Source organism: Neolamprologus multifasciatus, chromosome 5, assembly GCF_963576455.1.
Source record: "Neolamprologus multifasciatus chromosome 5, fNeoMul1.2, whole genome shotgun sequence".
NCBI lineage: Eukaryota > Metazoa > Chordata > Actinopteri > Cichliformes > Cichlidae > Neolamprologus > Neolamprologus multifasciatus.
The window spans coordinates 27,177,394-27,199,435 of NC_140443.1; the positions used below are offsets into that span (position 1 = coordinate 27,177,394).

The following is a 22,042-nucleotide window of genomic DNA, read 5'->3' on the forward strand; positions in this document are numbered from 1 at the left end:
CGTCCCTCTGAAGGCTGGAGCATTTAGCAGTCCAAGCTCACTGTTCGCACTCTGACGGGGAGGGATTACACTTACTGCCCTCAGGACTCACACCTCTATATGTCTTCACTTGTCAGCTTGCTATTTTTTCTTCTTCAACTTTTACCACAGCGACTTTTAAGTACGTCATAAAGATATATATGTTTTTTAAAGACTTTTGGGCATTTATAATATATTAAGTATTTCTTCTATAACTTAGATATGATTAGCAGCCTAATTCACAGCTGTATCTTGCTATGTGTTTAATAAAACGAGACTGCAGGAGTTACTTATTACTATAAGAGGAGAAATTACTAGTTAGTAGTTCCCCTTCTGTGTAAGCCAATAACCTCTTTCAGCTGCGCATTCTTCCTCTGCCTGCTGTGTTTTGCTGACACGGTGAAACTGATTCTAACCTGCCGAAACCGTGAAAGGTAGCTGCTGGAGCAACATACAGTCTACAACAAGTACCTTTCCTTTCAAATAAGTTTTTACCACTGTTATCCTGAATTTCAGTTACTTTTGGAGCTCTCTGAACTATAAACACCCATACTGGCCTATAGCTTGATAGTATTTCATATGGTGCCTTTAATGATATGGCATATAAGATAACATCAGCACAAGTTTTCACCCCCCCTGTAAGCTGGACGACTATCTTCCAGTGTCAGTCCCCTGGAATGGTGATTATTGGCTTAGCCCCAGGCAGGGTGGGGAAAGGCTTGTGTGAATCAAGCAGATTATCATGGCTCTTTACCCCACCCTTCCCCTTGAGTAGTTACACACACTTGCATGCATGCCCACACACAAACACACACACGCACAAACATATTGAGAACCTATACATCAGCGCACTGACAAAGTAACTCTTTTCATTTCTCTAGAAAACATATGCACATATAAAGTTTATTTAAACATAATTTCAACAGTGTGCTCATTAATACCACTGACTGTAAGCTACCTTTATCTGCTTGACAATAGTGAAACACAACCCTGGCTGGGAGGAAAGCTGTACTTCATAAGCATTACATAACCTGTTCTGTGGCTTCTCTTGGATCAAATACAAGCAAATATGAAGTGTGAGGTCGTTTCAGCTCAAGTTGTGCTCTACTTTATCTGATGGGTTGCCTAGTGTGCAAACAATTAAACAAAGATAGGGCTCCTTGATTTTAAAGCTTCTGTGTTTACAGAGGTGTCAAGTGTCGCCCGGTAGAAGCTTAGGAATACCTAAAAATTACACACCCGTTGTTTTCAGGTTAAACATTAAACACATGATGCTTAAGTTTGTTACCTGGAGCACAAAAACAGTTTAAACTGAGCTGAGTGTTGATATTAATGAATGCATGATTTGACCAGTCAGGCTTCAGTTTTGATGCCAAACAGAGGTTTTAGTGAGTGGAGTCTGAAGAGTGATGAAGATGCACTTATTGTACTTAGATCAAAGGGTTTACATTTCCTCCTTCTTACATGTTCTTTTACTATATCAATAATGAAGAAAACTCCATCCAGTATGTTAACACACATTAAACTCCACAGAGTTTTCATATACATTAATGTGAACGAGAAGTATTAGCTTCTGTCATGCTGTTGTGTCTGTGGTTATATTTTAAGAAGTAGTGCAATATTGTTAATGCTTGGAACTATTTATCGCACTTTCTATAAACACTGCCAATTGTGTGGACAATGTGTTTTCTTTAAAAAGCTGCATATAAAAGTATCAACAGCTTTTGTCGCAGAGAAGCAAATTGATCACATAAACTGCAAGCTTGTTCATTCTCCAGCTGCTGGTTAGTGTGATGCTCTCCGACATCATGTATAACTTGCCTCGGCCTGTTGGAATATCATTTCAACAAAATGAAGTATTTCTCCACCTGGAGACCTAAGCTGTTAAAGCTCTAATTTTTATGTGAAACATTTTGTTGCACCATCATCACCGGTGTTCTCCGATACTTTAACCTACTTCTTCTGTGAACTGTAGTTGAGACTAATAGGCAGGCAGAGGTACAGTGCCTCATGGCAACATCCCGGACTGGATTTTATCCAGATGCTTCAAGATTTCTCCTTTAGCACAGACACGTGTAGGCGGGGTGAGCTGCAGGCTTCAAACTGCCTCTTGGTTTCTCATTTCTGTGTATGTGGATACAATGTGGACACCAAATCACACATGTCAATTATTTAGCTGTATTATTTATTTATTTAGTCTTTATGCACACTTCCCAGGCTATCCCTGCAAAAAAAATGTGCAGGAATGGTATACAGCAAGAGTAACCTCATACTTCACCATTAAGCCACTCACCAAAGTCATTTTAGCGATAACTGATCAAAGCCTGTTTTACATTGAAATAAGGGAAGCCAAATAAATTCAAACCACTGATGACTCTTTAACACCCAAGGAAGTATATGAGTTTGAACCCTATTCTATATAATCAGAATTGAAGGAATCCCCCTTGTCCTATTCATCCAGCACAACAGATTTATCTGTCAGCAAAGTAAGATTTGATATTCAGATTAATATCTTCTCACATCACTGATTTCTGTGTTGTCTCTTTTTGCTTTAGATTATGCTGCTCCTGGAAATATGCTCTCTTTGACCACCACTAAACCTGTTTTAACCTGCTTTGCATAGTGGAATGAAAGGTGGAATCAGGGGCACTGATCATGGATCAGACTGACAGAATAAAGGTAAACTAAGCAACATACCCTTTATACTGTTGGTAACAAAGGTTTTCAAAGCAGGTGTTCAAAGCAAAATCTATCAGGGAGTGGTTTCATAGGCTGATCTATAGTTCTGGTGACTCCTGATCTAATTAAAGCAATACAGATTCATAAAATCATGTCTTTCTCCCTTTTTACAGCCAAAGAAGAAATAGGTTTCCATTGTAACAGCCACAGTGATAGTGGCTTCAAAAAAGATAAAAAATACTCAAGATGTTTTTTTTTCTCAGTACATTAATTTGACTACTTAGATGTAAGGCACAGTCAGTCTGTCTTAGTGAAACTAGCCCCAGATGTTGAGGAACTCTGCACACGGAAATCACTTTGTGTTCTGTGCATTTGTCGATATGTGAAAGCAGGGTGTTATGAGACAGAAAGTCCACTGAGTAATTCTGTTCCAATTTGAATACCAGTAATGAGTCAAAAAACATGCAGGTAGCAAGCCCTGATGGCTTGTATCGCAGGATTATTTGAAATCCACCTTCAACTTCACTCCACGTGGCGGTCTGGTCCCGAGGACAGATTCTGTTGGCAGTGAGAAGAAAACATCTGCTGCTGTTTAACCCTCCCATTAAAACACAGCACACATGGAAAAGAAAGCAAAGTGAGAATGTGGGTGTATGTTTGTGCATGTGTTTGTGCGTGTGTGTGTGTGTGAATGAGAGAGCGAGAAAGGCCAAGGCACAGACAACACAAAACAACCACCATCAGGTCGTTTGAGTTTGCTTTTTACTCCAAGTCATAAAACAGCTTATAGTGGAAAATATTCAGTACACCCTGAAATATTTTCAAAAACATTTACTCTCACAAAGCTCAAATTTAGACACGTGCAATCTGGGCAGACAGCATCCTGTTGCATCCATTTTCAGCCACCTGGTCTTTAAAAACCTTGAAACAGCAGCTCTTCTAGTTAATGATTGGCCACTGTGGGGAAAAGAGTGCACTTACTCTGTTGACTCTTATCGCTGCTGACCACAAAGCCAATGGAGCAGTATCTCTGAGGCTGACATTAATGGAGTAGACAGGACTTTCCTTTTAAAGAGACAGGTCAATTTCGTTTTGTCTGCTCTGGCAGAGATAGGAGGTGCAGGGGATCGTTCCCCCAAATGGATCTTTAATTCAGTGCAGATTGCGCAGTTTGCTCTGGTGTGATTGCAGGCTGCATTTATTGGCCTATAGAACAAACAATTAAATGGAAATTGTGACGTTAACTGCAGTATGTGCCCCTCCGTTATCTTTTCTTTCCATCATCTGTCCTGTCATAACAGCACAGTCAGATATAACAATAGATCTGTGTAGATTTATGGGTCTTTTTTTCATTAAAAAAAAAAAAAAATCAACATTTGTGTTCTTCTCTCTGCTTATCATTATAAGACTCACATTGCCTTCCCAAGGACAGCAGCCTATGTACAGGCACTTGAGCAGACAGGTCAGAATCCCACCAGCTGTACTCTGGGGACAGCACGCAGGTCGGCCTGCGGTCAATCAGGTATCGGTTCAGGTAGCTCTCCTCTAGGCCCCTGGCTGTTATCCCATCAGCGTGGTCCTGAAGAATGAGCAAAGAACAAGCGCGAGCAAGTTTGTACATCTCAGATACCGCCCCGCCATAAAACTCAGAGGTGTAGTAGAAGTCTCCTTCATCCTCTTCCACGTAAGCTGATGAGCCTTCATCATCCTCATAAGGGAAAGCATTTCTTGGCATCCCATAGAGTTCTGGGTGCAGTGTAGCCACCAGGTCTCCAAGGATTTCCGCTCTAACAGGAGCAACAAACTCCTGGTCAACATCAGCACAGAAGATGTAGTCAGTCTCATTGTCAATTGATTCTCGGATGGCATTACCAAGAAGGGTCATTCGACGATGAGCCAGCCTTTCCCACCCGGGCAGCTCGGCAATAGGAACCACCTTCATCTCTCGTTCAGGCCCCAGCTTGACGGGGGGATCCAGAGAGCGGGGATTATCTGTGAGGATGTAGTATGTGACTACTTGACCAGGAAGAAAGTAGGTTTCAGCCGAGTACAGGAAACGCCTGATGAACTGGGCATAAGTCCCCACCACAAAGGCCAGCAGACCTATGCGCATTTCCCGTTGTGCAAATTTAGCCCTGCGCGACGCCGAGTGGTGGCTGTCACCCCACACCAAGGGAGCACCCCACGGTGTCTCTGCAGGAGTCTGCGATTCTGCTCCCTTGAGCACCTTCATGTCTGTCACTTTTCTCCCCCTGTCCATTTCCAAGGGATGAAATATAGGGTGAGCTGGGTGTACTCTGACAGCAGCTCTGCTGCCATGAAGGTAGTCTGAGGAGGAAACACCAGACGCTTATTTGTGCAGTGCAAACTGATCTTATATACTTCTACTTTGTAACTTGTACTATGCATAAAATATTTAGAGGAGATGAGTAATAATAATCTGTCCCAAGTGAAGCCAAAAGCAAAAAATTAAATATTTTTCTGTGGAAATTAATTAAAAGTGTGTGTTTTACTAAGCTTTTTACTAAGGTTTTTTTTTTACTGTATACTCTTCTAGGTGTATGCAGTGACACAAAGGGGTAGAGCAGAACACATTATTCTGCACACTTACATATGATAAGAGACAGGAGAAAACAGCACAGGACTAGTTGTATTCTGCTCACTCTGATTGGTCCTGCTTGAAAGGCAAACACACAGATGCAAAGAAAGACTGACATTACATGGGATAAAACTAACATTTTTCTGTATTGCATGATAGGTTTAAAAAACACTGCAAATTTTTTCTTCTTTCCGCTTGATTCAATGTGAGTCTCTTCATCTTAAAAGTAATTCAGTTTTAGCGTACATAAATACAGCACAAATCAATGAGATATCAGGCGTAAACAACCAGATTTGACATCAGTCGAAGAGGTGGAGCAGTGGTCATAGAGATTGCACTAACCTGATGACGCCTTGCAGAAAGGGAACAGTGCCATACTGTGACCTGCTGGTGGTAAAACACGCAGAGCTTTTCCCGAAGGCACTATTTTTTTGCTCCTCTGCTTGTGTTTCTCTGTTGCTCACTCTGTCTCTTCCTGGAAATCTACTGTTTAACTCATTGTTTTTCCACCAGGATTTTTTTCGGGGTCAGTTTTCCCACATCTTTCCTATGGTTTGTATTTTTCTCTCGCTGCGTTTACAATATTTTCCTCTCCCTTTTCTTCACATACCTTTCTTCATCTCCCCCCTCTCACATTCTTCTTCAGGCTTTTTGCAGTATTCACTTCTGGAGAAAAACCAAAGTAGCCAGATGTGAGGGGAAAAGAGGGAAATGGGAGGAGATGAGGGGAGGAGAGTAAGACATAACAGGGCAAGAAAACCATTAAAAGGTAGTGTTACACCCACACTTCTTTCCTTCTTCCCCTCTGTTTAGACGGTGCAGGATACTCAAAATAGAACGACAACTTCCTCAAATTCATTTTTAAATCTCAAGATTTGCACAGATAAGTCATACAGCAGGCATTAGGCATTTTTCCTTATTCCTTTCTCCTTCTGGTCCACAAGGTGGCAGTGTTCAATATCAAATCCAGTGACAGAAGCTGCTCTAACTGCTTGTTGCATTGTTGCAACAAGTATCATACAATAAGATGAAACATTGTCACTCTCACGTGGAAAAAAAGCAATTAAAGAGGGTTATTATAAAGTAACTGAAGCAAATATTTGAATGTTTATGGGTTTAATGCATGTTTATGAGGTTTAAAACACATCTGGACAGTGTACATATGCAGCTCAGTGGCCCCATTTCAGTGCAAATTAACAAAATAGAACTTATTAGGACAATTAGTACTTCTATTTAATTTAAAAGAAATTGTAGATTTTAGACAGACAGTGCATGAAAATCTCATTTCCTTCAGATTTTCTATTCTCAGCAAGTTGTAATTTCAGTGTGAGGTGTCAATGCAGGGCTTTGGTCCCTACACTGAGAAATGATCACTATGTAAGTTCAGGATCACAGAAGACTAAGCAACACTGCACTAATTTATTTTAGTTATTTATTTTCTGGGTATCATAAATGCTTCTACCAGTTTTTAATGTAAAAGCTGCTTATGCAAGTTCTAGTGCTAAAAGACAAGCCAGGGGATTCCAGAGTCTCTAGTCTCAGGAAACCACAATTATATGACAATAAATTGATAAATCAACCATTGGAAGGTTTTAGAAGGTTTGTGGATTTAACAGCAGATTTAGTCATGTTCTATAAATAGCAATACTGTTCTTTATAGAACATGGCTAAGTGAGTGTTAGCATTGTATGGCTTAAATTTACTTCCATTAAGAAAAATGTGAATGTTCATTTTGAGCATCAAAAAGAGAAGCTTTTCATAAAAATCCAAAGTATTGGATTATGATACGATGATATGCACCATGTCACAAACCTTTAAAAAATTCAAACTAGTTTTTGGAACATGACTTTATTGTACCCAGGTTGTCTCAAAAGTCCATTGGTCACCAATAGAAGACCTTTGGGATGCGGTGGAATGGAAGAGCCACATGATGGATCTGCAGCCAACAAGTCTGCAGCAACTGTGTGATGCTCTCATGTCAATATGGACTAAAAATCTGTGAGGAATCTTTGCAGCACCTTGTTGAATTATGGCAGTGCAGAAAGAAAAAGGGAGATCCAACTCAGTATTAGCAAGGTGGCCCTAACCTATTGCCAGAGACTCAAACACACAAGAAATCACTTTGCAGTTTATTAAGATAAATAATAATAATAATAATTTTTTGTACACCCATACAGATATCACAACATAACATTGGTTTGTGTAAACAACTCTGGCCTGAAGTCTCAGCCAGAAACTAAAACATAAAGGAAACAGCATGGACTACACTAAAGAATGGCTAAATTACAGGGTGCATGTAAAGTGTTTTTCCAAACATTGTTGTTTTCCTGTCACTGTGTTGGCAGAGCAGTGGGGGCGGGCAGCTCCAAGCTGGAGGGTAGGGACTCTGCATAAGGACTTCATAGCTATTTATGTCATAAACACTTACACTAGCATCTCTAAACCAACCTACATCACATAGAGATGAGTATGCACGTGTGTTACAGCATATTTTAAGGCGTTCAACATGAATGTGCTTAAGAGTTGTACTGCAGAGCCCCTACTCTACACAGCTTTTGGTCAATCAATAGATTGATTAAAATCAAACAACACCAGAGAAGTGGTTTATTTGCAAATAATAATGCAAAAAAAAAAAAATTGTGTCCAGGATTCACAGAACTGTTTATAGATGGCATACTACAAATTCTGATTAAAGAGCTTTTTGCACAGGAGCTTCTTTGTAAGAGCAGGATTTTTGGCAGTGCTCATTTGCAGTGATTATAACTACACTGACTTTACTGAACTGTGTCACGAGAAAATAAATAGTTTGAGACTTTGAGACTCGATATATTGTTTCATAACCTATAAGGTATCCATAGAAAAATATTTAATTTAATGCAGCATTATACTCATACAAAATTAAACAAATTGCACAAGAAGATTAATCTGTAATTCGCTTCAACTGAAAAGATTTCCAGTGCTCTTTCAGTCATTTGTTGCTATCATAATCTTTTCTAGTTTTAATGTTTCGTCTGTATTGTCGTGTCATCTGTATCATTTTACACTAAATAATCTGTCACACTAAATATATTTCTCTAAATACTTTGAAAAGTCCTCTGTTGAGGTTCGCTGACACCCTGAGAATAAATCTTTAGTCAACACTTTTAAACCTTTTCAAACGACTAATCGAATTCAAATTTAATTTCACTCTTAAATTCATGTTGATTTGAATTAGGATCAATTTGTCCCCTACAGCAAATAAATTTGTAGTGAGAAACATATTGACGTAAACTTTGGACAATGCCAAAAAAAGTCAGTAGAAATGGGATTTTTGAATCAGATTGTCGAGATTTTTGATGTAATTACAATCCATGTCTCTGAATAATATATAGATAATATATAGCTACTATTACAAAACTTAGATTCTAAAGGTGGCATGCTTCAGCAGGTAGTAAAGAGATGAGAGAAAAGGCCACCGTCAACCCCATCACCACCACCAACTCCACTTTTCATCTGGTGTAAATGATTTTTCTTACTTTCACTACATGGAGATAAAGCAGATGCTTTGAATCACATTTGGACATTATGCACTGAATGAAGGAATTTAAATATTTGTTTACAAAAGGTGATTGGCAAGTGAAGGTTAATAGGTCAGATATGCAGCATTTTGGGGGGAACAACAGAACAGGAAGAGTTTTCTCTTTTTCTGTATCTTTTTTCCTCCTCCTCTCCCAGTGCCTGGTCTCAGCCTTCTTCGTTTCACCTTGTTCCACAGCTTCCAAACCAACAGCCTCTTCCACTTAGATCTCCTCACTGCTCTGTTAGACTTTCACTTGCGGGCATCGTCGAGCATCTCAAACAGGGCCTGGAGCAGACGGTCATCTCTGTGCCTGTACGGCTTGGTGCTGTAGAAGCCATCACTGTAGTCACTGTAGACACTGTCCTCGGGGCTCCGGTACTTGTTGATCATGTCCAGAGCCTGGTACAGCTTCTGAGGAGGGAGTCTCGTAGCAGGGGGAGAGAAGCTCTGGCCCAGCTGCTGCTGCTTCCTCCAGGCCTTGGCAATGGGCTCAGACTGCTGCAACGCTGGGGTCTGCCGGTTGAAGGCCGTCTGCAGGAGACGCAGCAGAGCAAGGGAGGGGGAGAAGGGTGAATTTGAGGGTTTTTTGATCTCCTTCTCTGAGTTATTAGGAGAGGCTTGGGCATTCTCAGTCTTCTGAGGTTGGGCCTGTGTTGGCTCCTGTAACAGCAGACACAAAGAGAGAAAGGAGGCTAGCCATTAGTTTGACACACTCACAGTGATACCAGAATAATCCAATGAGGAGGTCTAAAGTTTGGTTTTGATTCTTGTGGGTCGTAAAATATGTTTAAAAATCGTTTATATGGACAAGATCCCTGTATCACTGCTTTGCAGATGTAGACAGGCTAGCTGAAATAAAACAACATCTGTTATCAGATCTAAACAAGGTTCCTGTCATCTCCTTATCGTTTAACCCTCTGAGGTCTAAGTTATCAAATGTGCTAACCCTAATCTAATCCTGGCCCGCGCTGCTGGGAGAGCAGCACCAACAATTGCTCGCAAACTTAGTCTAATGCTCAAATCCCACACATCTTTTGAGATTATCTGAAATGTAACACTGACTGGGATTCAGAACATTTCGTGTTTTTGCATGGATTCTTTTACATAGTTAACAGGATCATTACTACATCATCAAACATCTGAAAAGCTTCTGTGTTTTTTTACACTAAGATTTGTAGACCAAATAGACAACATAAGCACGGTTATTGTGTTGGCTTTGAACCGATTCTGTGGTGCAGGATTTATATGCATCAAGCTGCCAATCACTGTTAGAATTAAAAACTGGTACATAGTTTAAACTTTGAGCTTCGACTCAATTTAACCTTAATGGATGCTTTGATCTGTTCCTTTGTGTGCTTATTACTGTCTGTCAATCGTCTAGCATCCAAAACCTTTGTAGGCATTCACCTGCAGTTTTAATTTATGTTGGACTTGCACTCACCTCCATCATGTCATCCATATGTTCTACACCACGGCGGTCATTCTGCACGGCATTGTAAGGAATGTACACTCGAGGTTTCTTCATGTGCTCCGGTTTTTCTGATGTTCCATGAAGGATCAGCTTCCAGTTCAAAATCCGACCCTTGTTCTCCATACGGCCGGACTGGGTAAGGTTTGAAAAATATATATAATATATAAAAAAAGACTTAATTTTGCTTATAGTAGACAGTGGAATTTGTATTGGGATTACATGTAGAAAGAAGATTTTCATCACAACATATATAGGTATATATATACATTCTTAACTCACAGTATCTGTGATTTTTAGGGTCCATGTACCAGCAGGGTCCTCCCCCCATGTGTGGACAGACATGAAGTCCCAGTTTCTGAAGCCGTTAGAGGATGTGTCCCTCTCTCTCTCTGCCAGCAGCACTGTACTGGTCCCTGAGGGAAAAGCCAAAAGGGATTATTTGAGAGCTTTGTCATTTTGCTCGCGTGTGTTATTTGTGTTTGTGTGCATGTCTCTAACCAGCTGGAGAGGTGAGTGTGATGTGTAGGTCCCCCCTCCTGGTATATTCAATGCTCGCCTCCACCTGCACATGCTCCAGTGAGCGGACCGCGTTTTCTTGGCCTGCACAGGCTTTAGTTGGAATCTCTATAGTGATCTCCCCCGTTGCTTTTAGCTCCCTGCGGGATGCATTAAAATAGCAGTGAAACAGCAGGCAGCAAACAGCTCCTCATGACGACAAAAATTGATCATACGTGACATTTTCTCATTTTTGCAGGTAACTCAGCTAAAACAAGCAAAACGACAACAACAAGAAAAAATCCTGCACTACTTTAGTTGCACAGCTTGCATATGAGTTTATAGTTAGTTCAGACACACATATATATATGCACATATAAAATGCATATGAGGCATTTGAAACCTCTGCTCGTTTATTTGCATAAAAAAAATAAAAAAGCTAATCCCCATCTCTCCCAGACATGAATGAAAGGATTTCCGTGTTCAAGCTGGCATAAAGCTGGAGGGGGGGTTGTAGCCCACTAAGCATTGACGGAAATGTAAAGCCAAATCCCCGGGATTAAACATGGATGTTGGGCGGTAATGGGGAAACTGGGTGCTATTGAGTCCCATAATCCAAAGCAAATTGCAGAACAGACACTTTCAGGAAGACACAGCTCAGCTGACCTCGGCTGCCTGTCAGTCTTTCCAATATGCTCTCAAAAGTTTCAATGACGGATCAATTTTCTTTGATTTCTTGTTAATATAAACATGACATTTGGTGAGATAGAGGGAAAAGAAGGTGTTGGTTTTTTTTTACTTTCTCCATGGCTGGTAGCTTATGTATTTGAATACTTAATCCCAATGCTCAACAAACAGGTAAACGTAAAGGTAAAGGCTGGCATACAATTTAAATGACTGTGGCTTTCGTGCGTTTTCATTGCAAAGAAATCTCCTGCGCTCAGGCTTAAGACTTAATATTCTCATGACTCGAATCAACAAGTAACAGATGTGTCTTTAATAACACAGATGGGTTTGTCGGTTTGCTCTGCTGGAATCAACATGTCAGGACAAAAGGGAACAAGCTTTCTCTCTGCATATCTAAAATTAGATACTGAAAATGATTGTTGGATTGTGTGGTGGACTTAATCATGATCATGTCCGGGATATATTAGTTACAATGTGCACGTGTCATACAGCTAGTATTATCATGCATCATTTGATCAAAAAATCTTGTCCTTTTGTTGCCATTAATAATTAAAAAAAAAAAAATTATAACATGAAATAAAACTAACACCATGCAGACAAATGGAGCAGCAGCTGTAAAATTTTACACACCTTGGCTGAAAAGAATCATCTCTGACTATACATTGCTTCTTTTCTGGCACATGCTTCCAAGTGGCCGGGTCAGCTAGGTCCACCAAGGCTTTGGCGTTGAGAAGGCCAAACCCAAAGCGGCTGTTGACCATCAGCCCTGCTCCGTTCCTCTTCCAGCCGGGGTTATTGGCCAAAGGATCAAACTCTGATGTCCAGACCACGATGTGCTGCAGGTCTCTCCAGGTAAGGTCAGGACTGAGTAGTGAGATCAGTCAGCATTTAATAATACTTAAACTGTCAATGGCATGAATATATTTTAAATGAGTTCAAATTTTAGATTATACTTTTGTTCCAGTGCCAGGGCAAATATTCCAGCAGCCAGCGGGGCAGAAGCTGAAGTTCCAGTGTGAGTCTGAGTGCACTCATTATGGAGATCGGCACTGGTCTGAAAACCAAGCAGGCAACAAATGACGTTAAAACGAAAATCATGCCACAATCTAACCTTACATGTGACACAAACAGACGTAGTTACATACGATCCTCTGGTCAGTGTAGTCTCCACTGCTGTACGCCGTAGCCAGAGTTGAGGAGCACTTCTCAGCATACCACGGGGACAGGCCCTGCTGGGAGGCACTGCTGATTGATATAGTGTAGATGCTGTCCGTGTAGCCGTCACAGTCACAGTTATCACCCTGGCGGCCGCCGTTCCCCGATGCCCAAACAAAGATAGAGCCTTTTCCACCACGGCCCTGCAGAAGGCATGAAAGACAAAAGCAAGCACAGCTTGGCTTTGTGCTATCAGATATTGCCCTGTAGCTTATACTCCTAATAAGACACTATACAAACACTGTAATGTTGTCATATAGGATTACACACTAATATATAAATGTTGGCATTTAATGAATTATTTAGAGGTGTAGGATGTAATAAATTTCATGTGAAAAGTTTTTGTCTTATTTTGACAAAAGCAGTCTGAGAGTAAATCAGTGCTGTCCGCTGCCAATCTTTGCTAATAAACTGGAAGTCATGACACTTTGTCATTAGCAGTTTTATTCTCAGGAACTAATTATGTTGTCCGTATTGATTTTTTCCAATCACACTTCCTTTCAGCTGCACATAGCAGCTCCTATTAGGAATGCCAAATGTGTTTCAAAGCTCCCAGTTGGATCATATACCTTCTGAATGCCATATTCAAAAGCTTTCTGCGCCAGACGACCAGGGCCCTCCACTGTCTTGCCGTCATCATTTGGTCCCCAGCTGGCACTGTAAATGTCCACGTGTTCCGGATTGAACCCAATAGAGCTCGCCTCGATGGCATCGGTCACAATCCCGTCCAGCATACGAATCCCTGAGCAGAGTGAGACAGGAAGGTTAGAGCGGTGTCCAGACTCTTGGGCTTACTGTCAATTACTGACTATTCATTGTGGTTTAATTAAAACAAAGAAAGAAAAGTCAAGGACTTTAATTAATTTGCTATGAATAAAACTCTTCTCTTTAGATTTTAACCTCTTAAGCCCCAACGCCCCCTGATACGGGGGCAAAAACCAGGAGATCAGGTAGGCTTGGGGCTTAAGAGGTTAAAGATGATGTTGCTGCTGCGCATTCATATTTTTTGAGCCATAATATGCAGATCATTGTTTCAGTGGATTGGAGCTGAGTCATTTTGTAGATTGACATTATGCAACCATCTGGTATCAAAATCAGGCCTCCATCAGGAAGTCTTTCCTCCACACATGCTTAAAATAAAACTAAAACAACAAAAATCCCAGGATAGCAGCCAGAGTACTGCAAAAAACAGCTTCCAGCCATTTCTGCTCTTTTGCATCCTGACTAAGAACATTAACAAGAACATTAAAAGAAGACGGGATTGCTTCACAGTGGTACATGTGTTCCAACTTTGTTGAGATTCTTAACGTGGTATATTTTTAACATTTGGGTTAGTATCTGTTTTACACACAAAGACAAAGATGCTGTAAGAGGTGGCTTATAATAAATATATGAATAGTTAAACCTGGGTCAACATGTTTTTGTCATTGGACAAAAATCCTCAATCATCTCTCAGCAGAGTGTCAACATCAGGAAATCTAAAGAAAAAAAAGCCCAAATGGGATTTTAAACGGGGAGAGTGATGTTTTAATCCTGAATAGAGAACAAATATCACCATTTACTCTTGGCACTCATGAGCCTTGTTCCCTTTCTTAGAGAAGAGATCTACAACAGTCTATCTATAAATTCTATAAATCTATAAATTTCCCCTCCCTCCTTCCCCTACATATCTGTCTACTGTGGGTCTAAAAAAAGGGAAACTAAACCTCTTACCTCCAACCTTAGAGTTGTAGGCCACTCCAACCCCACATTTATTGTTGTCTGCCTGCATTGCAATCTCCCCAGCACACCTAGTGCCATGCCTGAGAAGAAAAAACACAATTAAATAACAACACTCATTACCCACTACCTTGTTTAGTTACATAACTTATCTCATTGAATTTCATATTTAGAGCAGAGGCTAAAACAGAGGTGTTTTTGTTTGACTGGCTCCAATTCATCCAGGAGGCTTTGAACTGGAGTGGAGCATTCTGATAACAAAGGAGCTCGGGGTTGCTGGCAGAGGATAAAGTGTGTGGATGTGCATGTGTGTGCGGCAGCTGGCAGAGGAAGGATTGTTAACCTAAACAGGAGTAAAGTGAGTCCAACGTGAGCGCTGTTTTCCAATTTTCTTGCCGTTATCTGAAGCTACTGCAGAAACACTCTGTTTATGGAAAGGATTTACACTGCTAAACTACGTATGACGACCCCTGCCCCTTGTTTTCAGTCTTTTCTCATGTGTTTCAGGTCTTTGCTACACCTGGACCTTGTGTTTCCAGACTATAAATCTGGCACTCTCTCATCTCCTGCTTGTGCGCTGCGCTTGTTTTTCTTTCATTTTTGGTTATTTACTAAATTTACAACACTTGCAATATCTTTTCACACATGCACACCCTACCCCACTGATCCTGTTGATTTACACACCTCATTAGCTTGTATTTCAGTTGTTGTAACTGATAGTGTTTAAATTGGCAAACGGTGTGTCCATCTTTTTGTCCCGGCTCTACAAGCCAGGTTGTGACAGGAGGAAGATTTAGTCCTATTTTGTTAAAAACAAAGGAAAGACAGATGAAGCAGTGAGAATACCAGTGCCATTAACTTACTTGTTTTCATTAGTGGAGTCATATCTGGGGAAAGGGTCGGGATCATTGTCATTGAAATCATAGCTGGCTGCTGGATCCTGGAAAAAGTGACAAGGGAACACAACAGTCAGGGGGCGTTTCTGAAAAGATGGGATGAGGTCGGTTCACGCCAGTGACGACACACGCTTCAAACACAGATTCGCCATGGCCTACCTCCTGTCATGGTAACACATATGATTGCGTTCAGAGAAAATGGGTGTTGTGGTCAAACAGTGAAACCACACATACTGAATTATTGCTCTTGGCAGGAGGTTGCGGCATGAATTTACAAACTGCCCTTTTTATTTATAGCAAGATATATCTGCTCTCCATTTTTCTCATTCCTGTCATTCTCCTGCATTACAAGCACAGTCAATCATAGAAATTATCCTCTAGCTGAAAGGGAAGTCAAACAGAGCTGTTTTAGCTTCTTTTCAGTTTCTGGTTCTCAGCAACAGCTTTAACATCAAATTAATGGCTGTGACTGTCATCTTTAAATGGACTGCCATTAAGTAAATGCAAATGCATGCCACTCATATGCCCTGATCACTGAGGATGAGTGTCTCACTTGATTGGCCCTAGTTGATTAACCAGTGTTAACTTGATTACAGTGGGAGTCTTTTCCATCAGGCCTGTGGATGACCCCTGTCCCACATCATTTCTCTTCTTCTCTTGCTCAATCCCTGTCTCTTCCACCTTCATTCTCTTGCTTTCTGCTCGCTTCTGACAGCAACGGCACTGTTTGAAACCAAACCACAGATGGAGCCTTTAGAGTTTTTCTCAATAAGAGAAACTGCCAAACTGAAACGTCTCTTTGAGCTTCTTTTCAGTCGCCCTCGGTCTCGTCGGCTCGTAATTACGAGACAGTCAAAACATTCACGGAGGAACAACAAATGTTTTCAAATTTGCATCCTTGTTCGCTAGAAGTGCAGTCATTCACAGTGAAATCATCATTACAGTTAAACGCCCATTTCGGATCTAGAAATGAAAGCTCATAAAGCTCCTCTGAGGTAGGCATTATCATATAGATGATTTAATACTGCCTTTATGAGTCGTCTTGCAAGGTGTCACCAGCAGCATTGCTATGGCAACGACAGACCCAGACTACGGAGGCTGTCTCCATGGAAACGGTGTCTTACGTAGTTGGAGTAGATGTCTGTGTGGTTCCACTCCAGCCCGTCATCGAGAACGGTGATGACCACTCCTTTCCCCGTGATGCCTTTCTGCCACACGGGGATCACGTGCAGGTCGAGTTTCGGCAGCGAGGAGGACGTCCGCGTGTCTTGCTGGAAGAGAGGCACGACATCACAAAATGACACACGAGTAATTTCAAGTTAGATTACGTGTGAAATATCCACGACCACTTCATTTAGTCAGGCTGTTAAAGCATTATCATGCAACGGTCAGCCAAAGTTCTCCAGTCTCCTGGTTCTTCCACTGACCTTTACCGAAATTCATTACCGGATTGGAGGCATTTCCTTTGTCACTTCACTTTCACTGCTGGGCCACTTGAAAACAGATTGCTACGGGAAGGTCATTTTATTCAGGCTTTTGTGTTTTCAAAAACATCAACTCGGCTGATTAGCCTAACCCTCAAAGTGCCTAACAATATCTGGAGATGAAGTGTGTGTCAGCCCACAGTTTTTCTGGTTTTCCTGCCTCGACACATTCAATCCCCCTGTCGGCATATTTAGAAATCCATCTCTGCGCCTGTATAACATTACACAGTGTGGAGTGCATCAAGCCTGTTTTAAATGGAAAATCAGCAGGGGGTGGATGGAGAGGGAGCAGGGCTGAAGCCTGTTTGCTTTGGGAAGAGCATGATTCAGAGCTGGAGACAGTTAAACCTAAAAAAAGAACTCTGCTCTTTTGCTCTTTGTGCATTATGCACAGACACTGCAGAACGCTTCCCCAAGATGTGACTCATCCCTGTGATATATTCCCTTCCCCCCCCCCCTCCCTCCCCGACTTCCACCTCAGTTCCCTGTTTTCACCCCATCCTCTCAGTTGCAGCTGACAATGAATAGAACCCAAATCTCAGAGAAAATACACAACAACTGTCACGCTTTTACACAACGTTTGTTCACCAGCAGTTTGTCAGAACGGCTTGTACACCCAAGACAGCACATAGTTACACATCGCCTGTCTCAGTGTGACCAAATGACTCACTTGTTGATGCTGACAGCAGCTGAGGGGGTCTTTCAGTAACCTGCAATGCATTGATTTTAATGGTAAACACAGCAGCAGCTTTCTCAAGTCTCTCCACGCTCACTGCACATATAACAAACGAGTGGCGACTTAAAACCAGAGAACAAAGATCCCTCGATGCACAATTAAAGTGGACTGACACATGTACAGCCATGGATACACACTCACTCACACACACGCGCGCGAACAGGGGGGATTTCAGGCTACAAGTATGAGTCACTCTCTGATTAAATTCAGGCAGTCACCCACTCACGATAGATAACGACACTCATCCCAGCTCTCCTCCCCTGCCATTATGCTCGCCTCTGCCCCCGTCACACAGCTCCACCTCAAATCCAGCATCTGTGATCATCGAGTCTTGTAACCTGTCGCACCTCTTTGCACACTGCAACCTTCTATTACCATTCAGCACTCTTTTTTTTCTTTGCTTATTATCTACTTATTATGTGTGTCTGCGTGTGCAAAAAAATATTATACTATAGTGGCTGAGACCATTGCTTTGTCTACCTCTGCTTTTGTCCGAGTGGAGGAAGTGAATAAATCATGATGCTTGAGAAGAAATATCTTGTGGGCCGTGCAGCAGCACAGACACAGGCTGATGTGGAAATACACTAAGCAGCACTTTAAGGCCAATTCCATTAGTGTCATCATCCCTCATCGGCAAAAATGATTCATCTCAATTTGTTTTCTTATTCTGCACAAGCGTGTGACTCATGTTCAGTTAGTGCAGGTGCAAAAAAGTCGGGGCTAAGCGTAATGCACATCCCTTGCTCTCTATTTCTTTCACCTTAAACGCACACACGCGCACATATGTAGCACACAGTTATGTAGCCATTTTCACGTAGGTAAGGCAGGTGTTGCAGATCGCTTTAATGAAGCATTAGTGTCAGTTAATTATTATGATCAGCGACATTTGTGTTCACCTACTTTGCTGATAAAAGGACCGCTCTGAAAAAAAAGGGTTATTATTTTTCTTTTTGGGTAAGAGAAAAAGCAGTTACTCAATTGATCAGCTAAAATTAATACAATTAATCAGAATTTGAATGATTTTTATAAAAAAGCCAGACATCTCTTTTTAAAAAAAATAAAGCTGTGTTTTGTCCAATCAAAATTTGTCCAATTGTGTGTTTTCATGCAATTTGTGTGTCTTTTGTTTTACTCTTCATGCCCTGAAAAGCTTACAAAAACCCAAGCAGCTGCAATAGTAGGCACTTTGCATTCAACCATGCTAAAAGTCCTGAACTTATGGATCAAACTCTATGAAGATGTTGGGGTCAGTTTGTGCTCAGGGTTTAAATGAATATGGTAGTAATGGATCTGGAAAGGGATATGATGCTGTGACATGCTACTGTTGTATGCTACTACTTGGCCTCACAGGGCTAAAACATCCAATTGAGGGTAAATTGAGACCTAATGTTCTACTCTACACCATCCCGCTGGATTATAGTCGCTCCATCCCTCTCATCTCCACGAGGGACTGGATAACCAATTAAGCAAATGGCTCTTTTGGCAAGAACTGCTTGATAGCATGCTATTGTTTCACTGTTGTCATGTTTTTCCTCTACTCTTTGGGCAGAGGTTATGGGAACAAATGGAAGCGTTTGCTGTTCGTTTTGTAGACCAGAGAGTGCAAATTTTGCACATATATTTATGCATTAATTCCCCTCTCGAAGCACAAGGACTCTGTGGGGACAGAGCAGAAACTGCAGGGAGCTGTCCAGCACTCACAGGGCTTTGGGGCATATGTCTCATGGGTAGACAGACTGGGTGAATGCAAACAGAAGGCCAAACCAAGCCCAAAGTACACAACACAATGTGAGTTGAAGTGTGGTTGCCGACTTAGATCTGGCATTTAATGAGTTCTAGTGAGTACAAAATGTTTTAATGTTTTATACTTTGAGGCTTAATTCAGTGTAACTCACCAGGTACCACTGCTGGTTCCACATGGGATCATCAAAAAGCTTGTCCACCGGGCAGTCCCTGCACTCCCTGAGGGATGCTCGTTTGCTGCGCCGTTTCTCATACTGCTGTTCAGCCCACAACACCTACACATACACAGATAGATGAAGGCATTGGATTTTTGTTTTTTTTCCAGTCTTTAAAGGTGAGACTAGGAGAGAGACAATCCACTCACCCTATCATCCTCGGACAGCTGCCTGGTGATGTGGCTGGCGCTGCGTTTCATTCTGCGAGGATGGCTGCGGTGCTTGAACAAAAAATGGTCTTCCAGGGCCCCGATCTGCCGAGGAGAAGACAAGATGTGCGATAGGAGTGATATTTTATTCATTTATTTCATTTTACAGCATGTGACCAACTGCATCATTATAAATCAGCCTATTTACACTTTTTGTTTCTAATATTTACAGCTGGAAGCAAGTAAAATGCAGTGCCTACAGAAAAGCGGCCTACAGCTATGAAAGCTCACATTTGGATACATTACATGGATCTTTAAGGTTGTTAAAGCTTTTATTGATTACTTTTCGTAGTCTGTTGCACAGCTGAACCAATCACATGTCATTTCCACTGAGGATGAATGCAATTATTTCAAACTTCTTTGGAAACGTGTAGACTAACATACTGAATTCACGTAGGAGAAACTGCACAGATGAACACTGCTTATAACATTTACACCCAGAAGATCAGTTAATGATTGACCGCTGCTGTTCAAAGTCAGGGGATCACTAAGAATTAATGAATTGAGTTTCTAATTGAGACTCAGTGTAATATGTTTACATAGGTCTGCATTAGTCAGTCTCCAGTAACAGGAAAAGCAGTGATGCACACAGCAGGGATATTAAAACCCTGACTCCTAGGTATGGGTTACCAGAAGGATGTAAACAGTGAGTCATAGCTTGATTAAATAATTTTCCTCTAATGAAACAGGGTGCTGAAAATGCAGTGTGTGCTTTAGGGCTATCGTTAAACCAATAAGCTTCAACTTTAATGGCTTTACCAAGAAAAATCAGAGTAACTGACAGAGCTATATCCTGCTGGTCTGTTGTTTTGAGCACAGCCCATAGCCTGTACTGTAGGCACCACGTTTAATTACCGTTTCACTCACTGCTTTCAGATTTCTAACTGTTAAATGAGCTGTTTGTTGCATGAAAACGAGCCTGCAACAATTCTGTACAGGTTCCAGTTTGCCTTCATTTCTTGTCAAATGCGGAAACTGTCAATACACAGTTCATTTCAGACGCGTTCACGCATATTGCCGCTGGGCGTTGGTGCCTACCTGTCGGACCAGTTCGTAGTCCAGCTCTCTGGCGATCGCCTCCGCAGCGGATAGCCCGCCCGGGATCTCCACTGCCCACTCGTTCAGGTACTGTCTGTCCCCGTAAGAAGACTGTCGGGGAAGCGCGGAGCAGAGAACGGCAAAAACACAGCACATCACCACCGGACGACATCTCACTTCCATGTCAGAGGAAATTCAACCAGAGAGGAAAAATATTTACAAAGCTGCTTTGATTCCCTCCAAGACAAGATAAGCAGCCAGAATTCTCAGATATGAACTGTGCCGTGTCAATAAATAAATCTTCTTCTTCTTTTTTAGTTTATTCTTGAAGAAACCGCTGGCTGAGATGGAGGGAGAGTGAAACTGCGCGTTATTGGTCCGCCAAGGAGAGGAAATACTGGTGATGGGGAGGGCTGGCTTGTGCGCTGCATGGGTGTGCGTGTGGTCGGGATGGGGAGGGGGGAGGAGGGAGGTGATCACACGTCAAATTACTGGTGCTCTGACGTCAATTTGGCGTCTACCTTTGGTGGGATGTGAGCGCAAGTCTCCGAGGATGTAACTCAAAATGTGGTGGGGGTGGGGGGCTCGGGCTAAAAATATCTCTCAGTGCCCCCCCCCCCCCCATCCCCCACCCCACCAGAGGAAGAGAAGGAGGGGGAGAAAGAGGAGACACCGGGAAGAAAACAACAATAACAGAAGTCTTATGTGACCCCCTTTAAGGTGGCTTATCCTCATGAGCCAAATGTCCTCGCAGTCTCTCTTTCACGCATTTATTTGTGCTTTTATTCGTGTGCTTTTGGATGCACCTCGTAGCGTGGATGAGGGAAATCTGTCCCAGTTGACGAAACATCCCACTCTGCCAACACACACATACACGCAAGCGGTTTCAGCACCGCGGACAGCTCCTCGTCCACACCACTGATTCACGTCAGAGAACGAGGAGATAAAACTAAAGCAAACACGGAGCTGCCCGTAAGGGGGAAATGGTTCTTCCACTAACTGAGGACAAAATCCCAACATTATATTTATGGAACCAGACAATTTATTATTTATTAGCTCAGCATTATGTTATTTCAGCTTACACGATAAGAGCGTAATAACTGACAGCTTTAGTGCAGCAGGTGGAGGTGGACATGGCTGTCAAACAACAGTAATAATGCTTCATATTTCGTAAGTCCATTGACAGCAGCGTGAAATCATAATCTAAAAGTAAGCTATACTTTAAATATAATAAATTGCTCTCACAATAGTACAACATTTGAGTCTGATTTAAAGCTGC

General features: G+C 41.8%; 2 protein-coding genes and 1 long non-coding RNA gene across 5 annotated transcripts; 1 reads left to right on the forward strand and 2 right to left on the reverse strand.

Annotated features, from left to right (window-relative positions):
* The first annotated feature begins 49 nt into the window (after positions 1–49).
* LOC146518909 (uncharacterized) lies at positions 50–12,041 on the forward strand. Its single transcript, XR_014874231.1, has 3 exons — positions 50–160; positions 2,574–9,691; positions 9,964–12,041. It is a non-coding gene; the product is annotated as an uncharacterized LOC146518909 (long non-coding RNA).
* On the reverse strand, positions 4,067–5,777 carry LOC146518910 (globoside alpha-1,3-N-acetylgalactosaminyltransferase 1-like). Of its 3 annotated transcripts, none has more exons than XM_085160616.1 (3): positions 5,639–5,777; positions 5,309–5,371; positions 4,067–5,025 (listed from the first exon to the last, which is right to left on the reverse strand). In XM_085160616.1, exons 1-3 carry the CDS (start codon positions 5,670–5,672, stop codon positions 4,067–4,069), a joined length of 1,056 nt encoding a protein of 351 aa, XP_085016742.1. In that variant the 5' UTR covers positions 5,673–5,777. The 3 variants fall into 3 exon arrangements, with proteins under 3 accessions (XP_085016742.1, XP_085016741.1, XP_085016740.1); XM_085160615.1 differs by having other exon boundaries at positions 5,309–5,374; positions 5,639–5,747; XM_085160614.1 differs by lacking the exon at positions 5,639–5,777 and having other exon boundaries at positions 5,309–5,450.
* On the reverse strand, positions 7,414–21,181 carry pcsk1 (proprotein convertase subtilisin/kexin type 1). The gene is made up of 14 exons (XM_085160586.1): positions 20,764–21,181; positions 19,666–19,770; positions 19,454–19,576; positions 16,463–16,609; positions 15,306–15,382; positions 14,437–14,525; positions 13,293–13,465; positions 12,654–12,866; positions 12,462–12,562; positions 12,139–12,372; positions 10,825–10,982; positions 10,606–10,739; positions 10,297–10,458; positions 7,414–9,515 (listed from the first exon to the last, which is right to left on the reverse strand). The coding sequence occupies exons 1-14, from the start codon at positions 20,944–20,946 to the stop codon at positions 9,105–9,107; spliced, it is 2,310 nt and encodes a 769-aa protein (XP_085016712.1). The 5' UTR covers positions 20,947–21,181; the 3' UTR covers positions 7,414–9,104.
* Between the last annotated feature and the right edge of the window lie 861 nt (positions 21,182–22,042).

What these genes read in the sequence shown, in the direction of transcription:
- LOC146518910 (XM_085160614.1), bottom strand. Translation starts at nt 5,450, where the DNA reads ATGCAATACAGAAAAATGTTAGTTTTATCCCATGTAATGTCAGTCTTT. An exon ending in TCTCCTGTCTCTTATCATAT is followed by an intron (nt 5,026 to 5,308) that starts GTAAGTGTGCAG and finishes TTTCCTCCTCAG; the next exon opens with ACTACCTTCATGGCAGCAGA.
- pcsk1 (XM_085160586.1), bottom strand. Translation starts at nt 20,946, where the DNA reads ATGGAAGTGAGATGTCGTCCGGTGGTGATGTGCTGTGTTTTTGCCGTT. An exon ending in CTACAACTCTAAGGTTGGAG is followed by an intron (nt 13,466 to 14,436) that starts GTAAGAGGTTTA and finishes CACTCTGCTCAG; the next exon opens with GGATTCGTATGCTGGACGGG. An exon ending in GATGATTCTTTTCAGCCAAG is followed by an intron (nt 10,983 to 12,138) that starts GTGTGTAAAATT and finishes TGCATCCCGCAG; the next exon opens with GGAGCTAAAAGCAACGGGGG.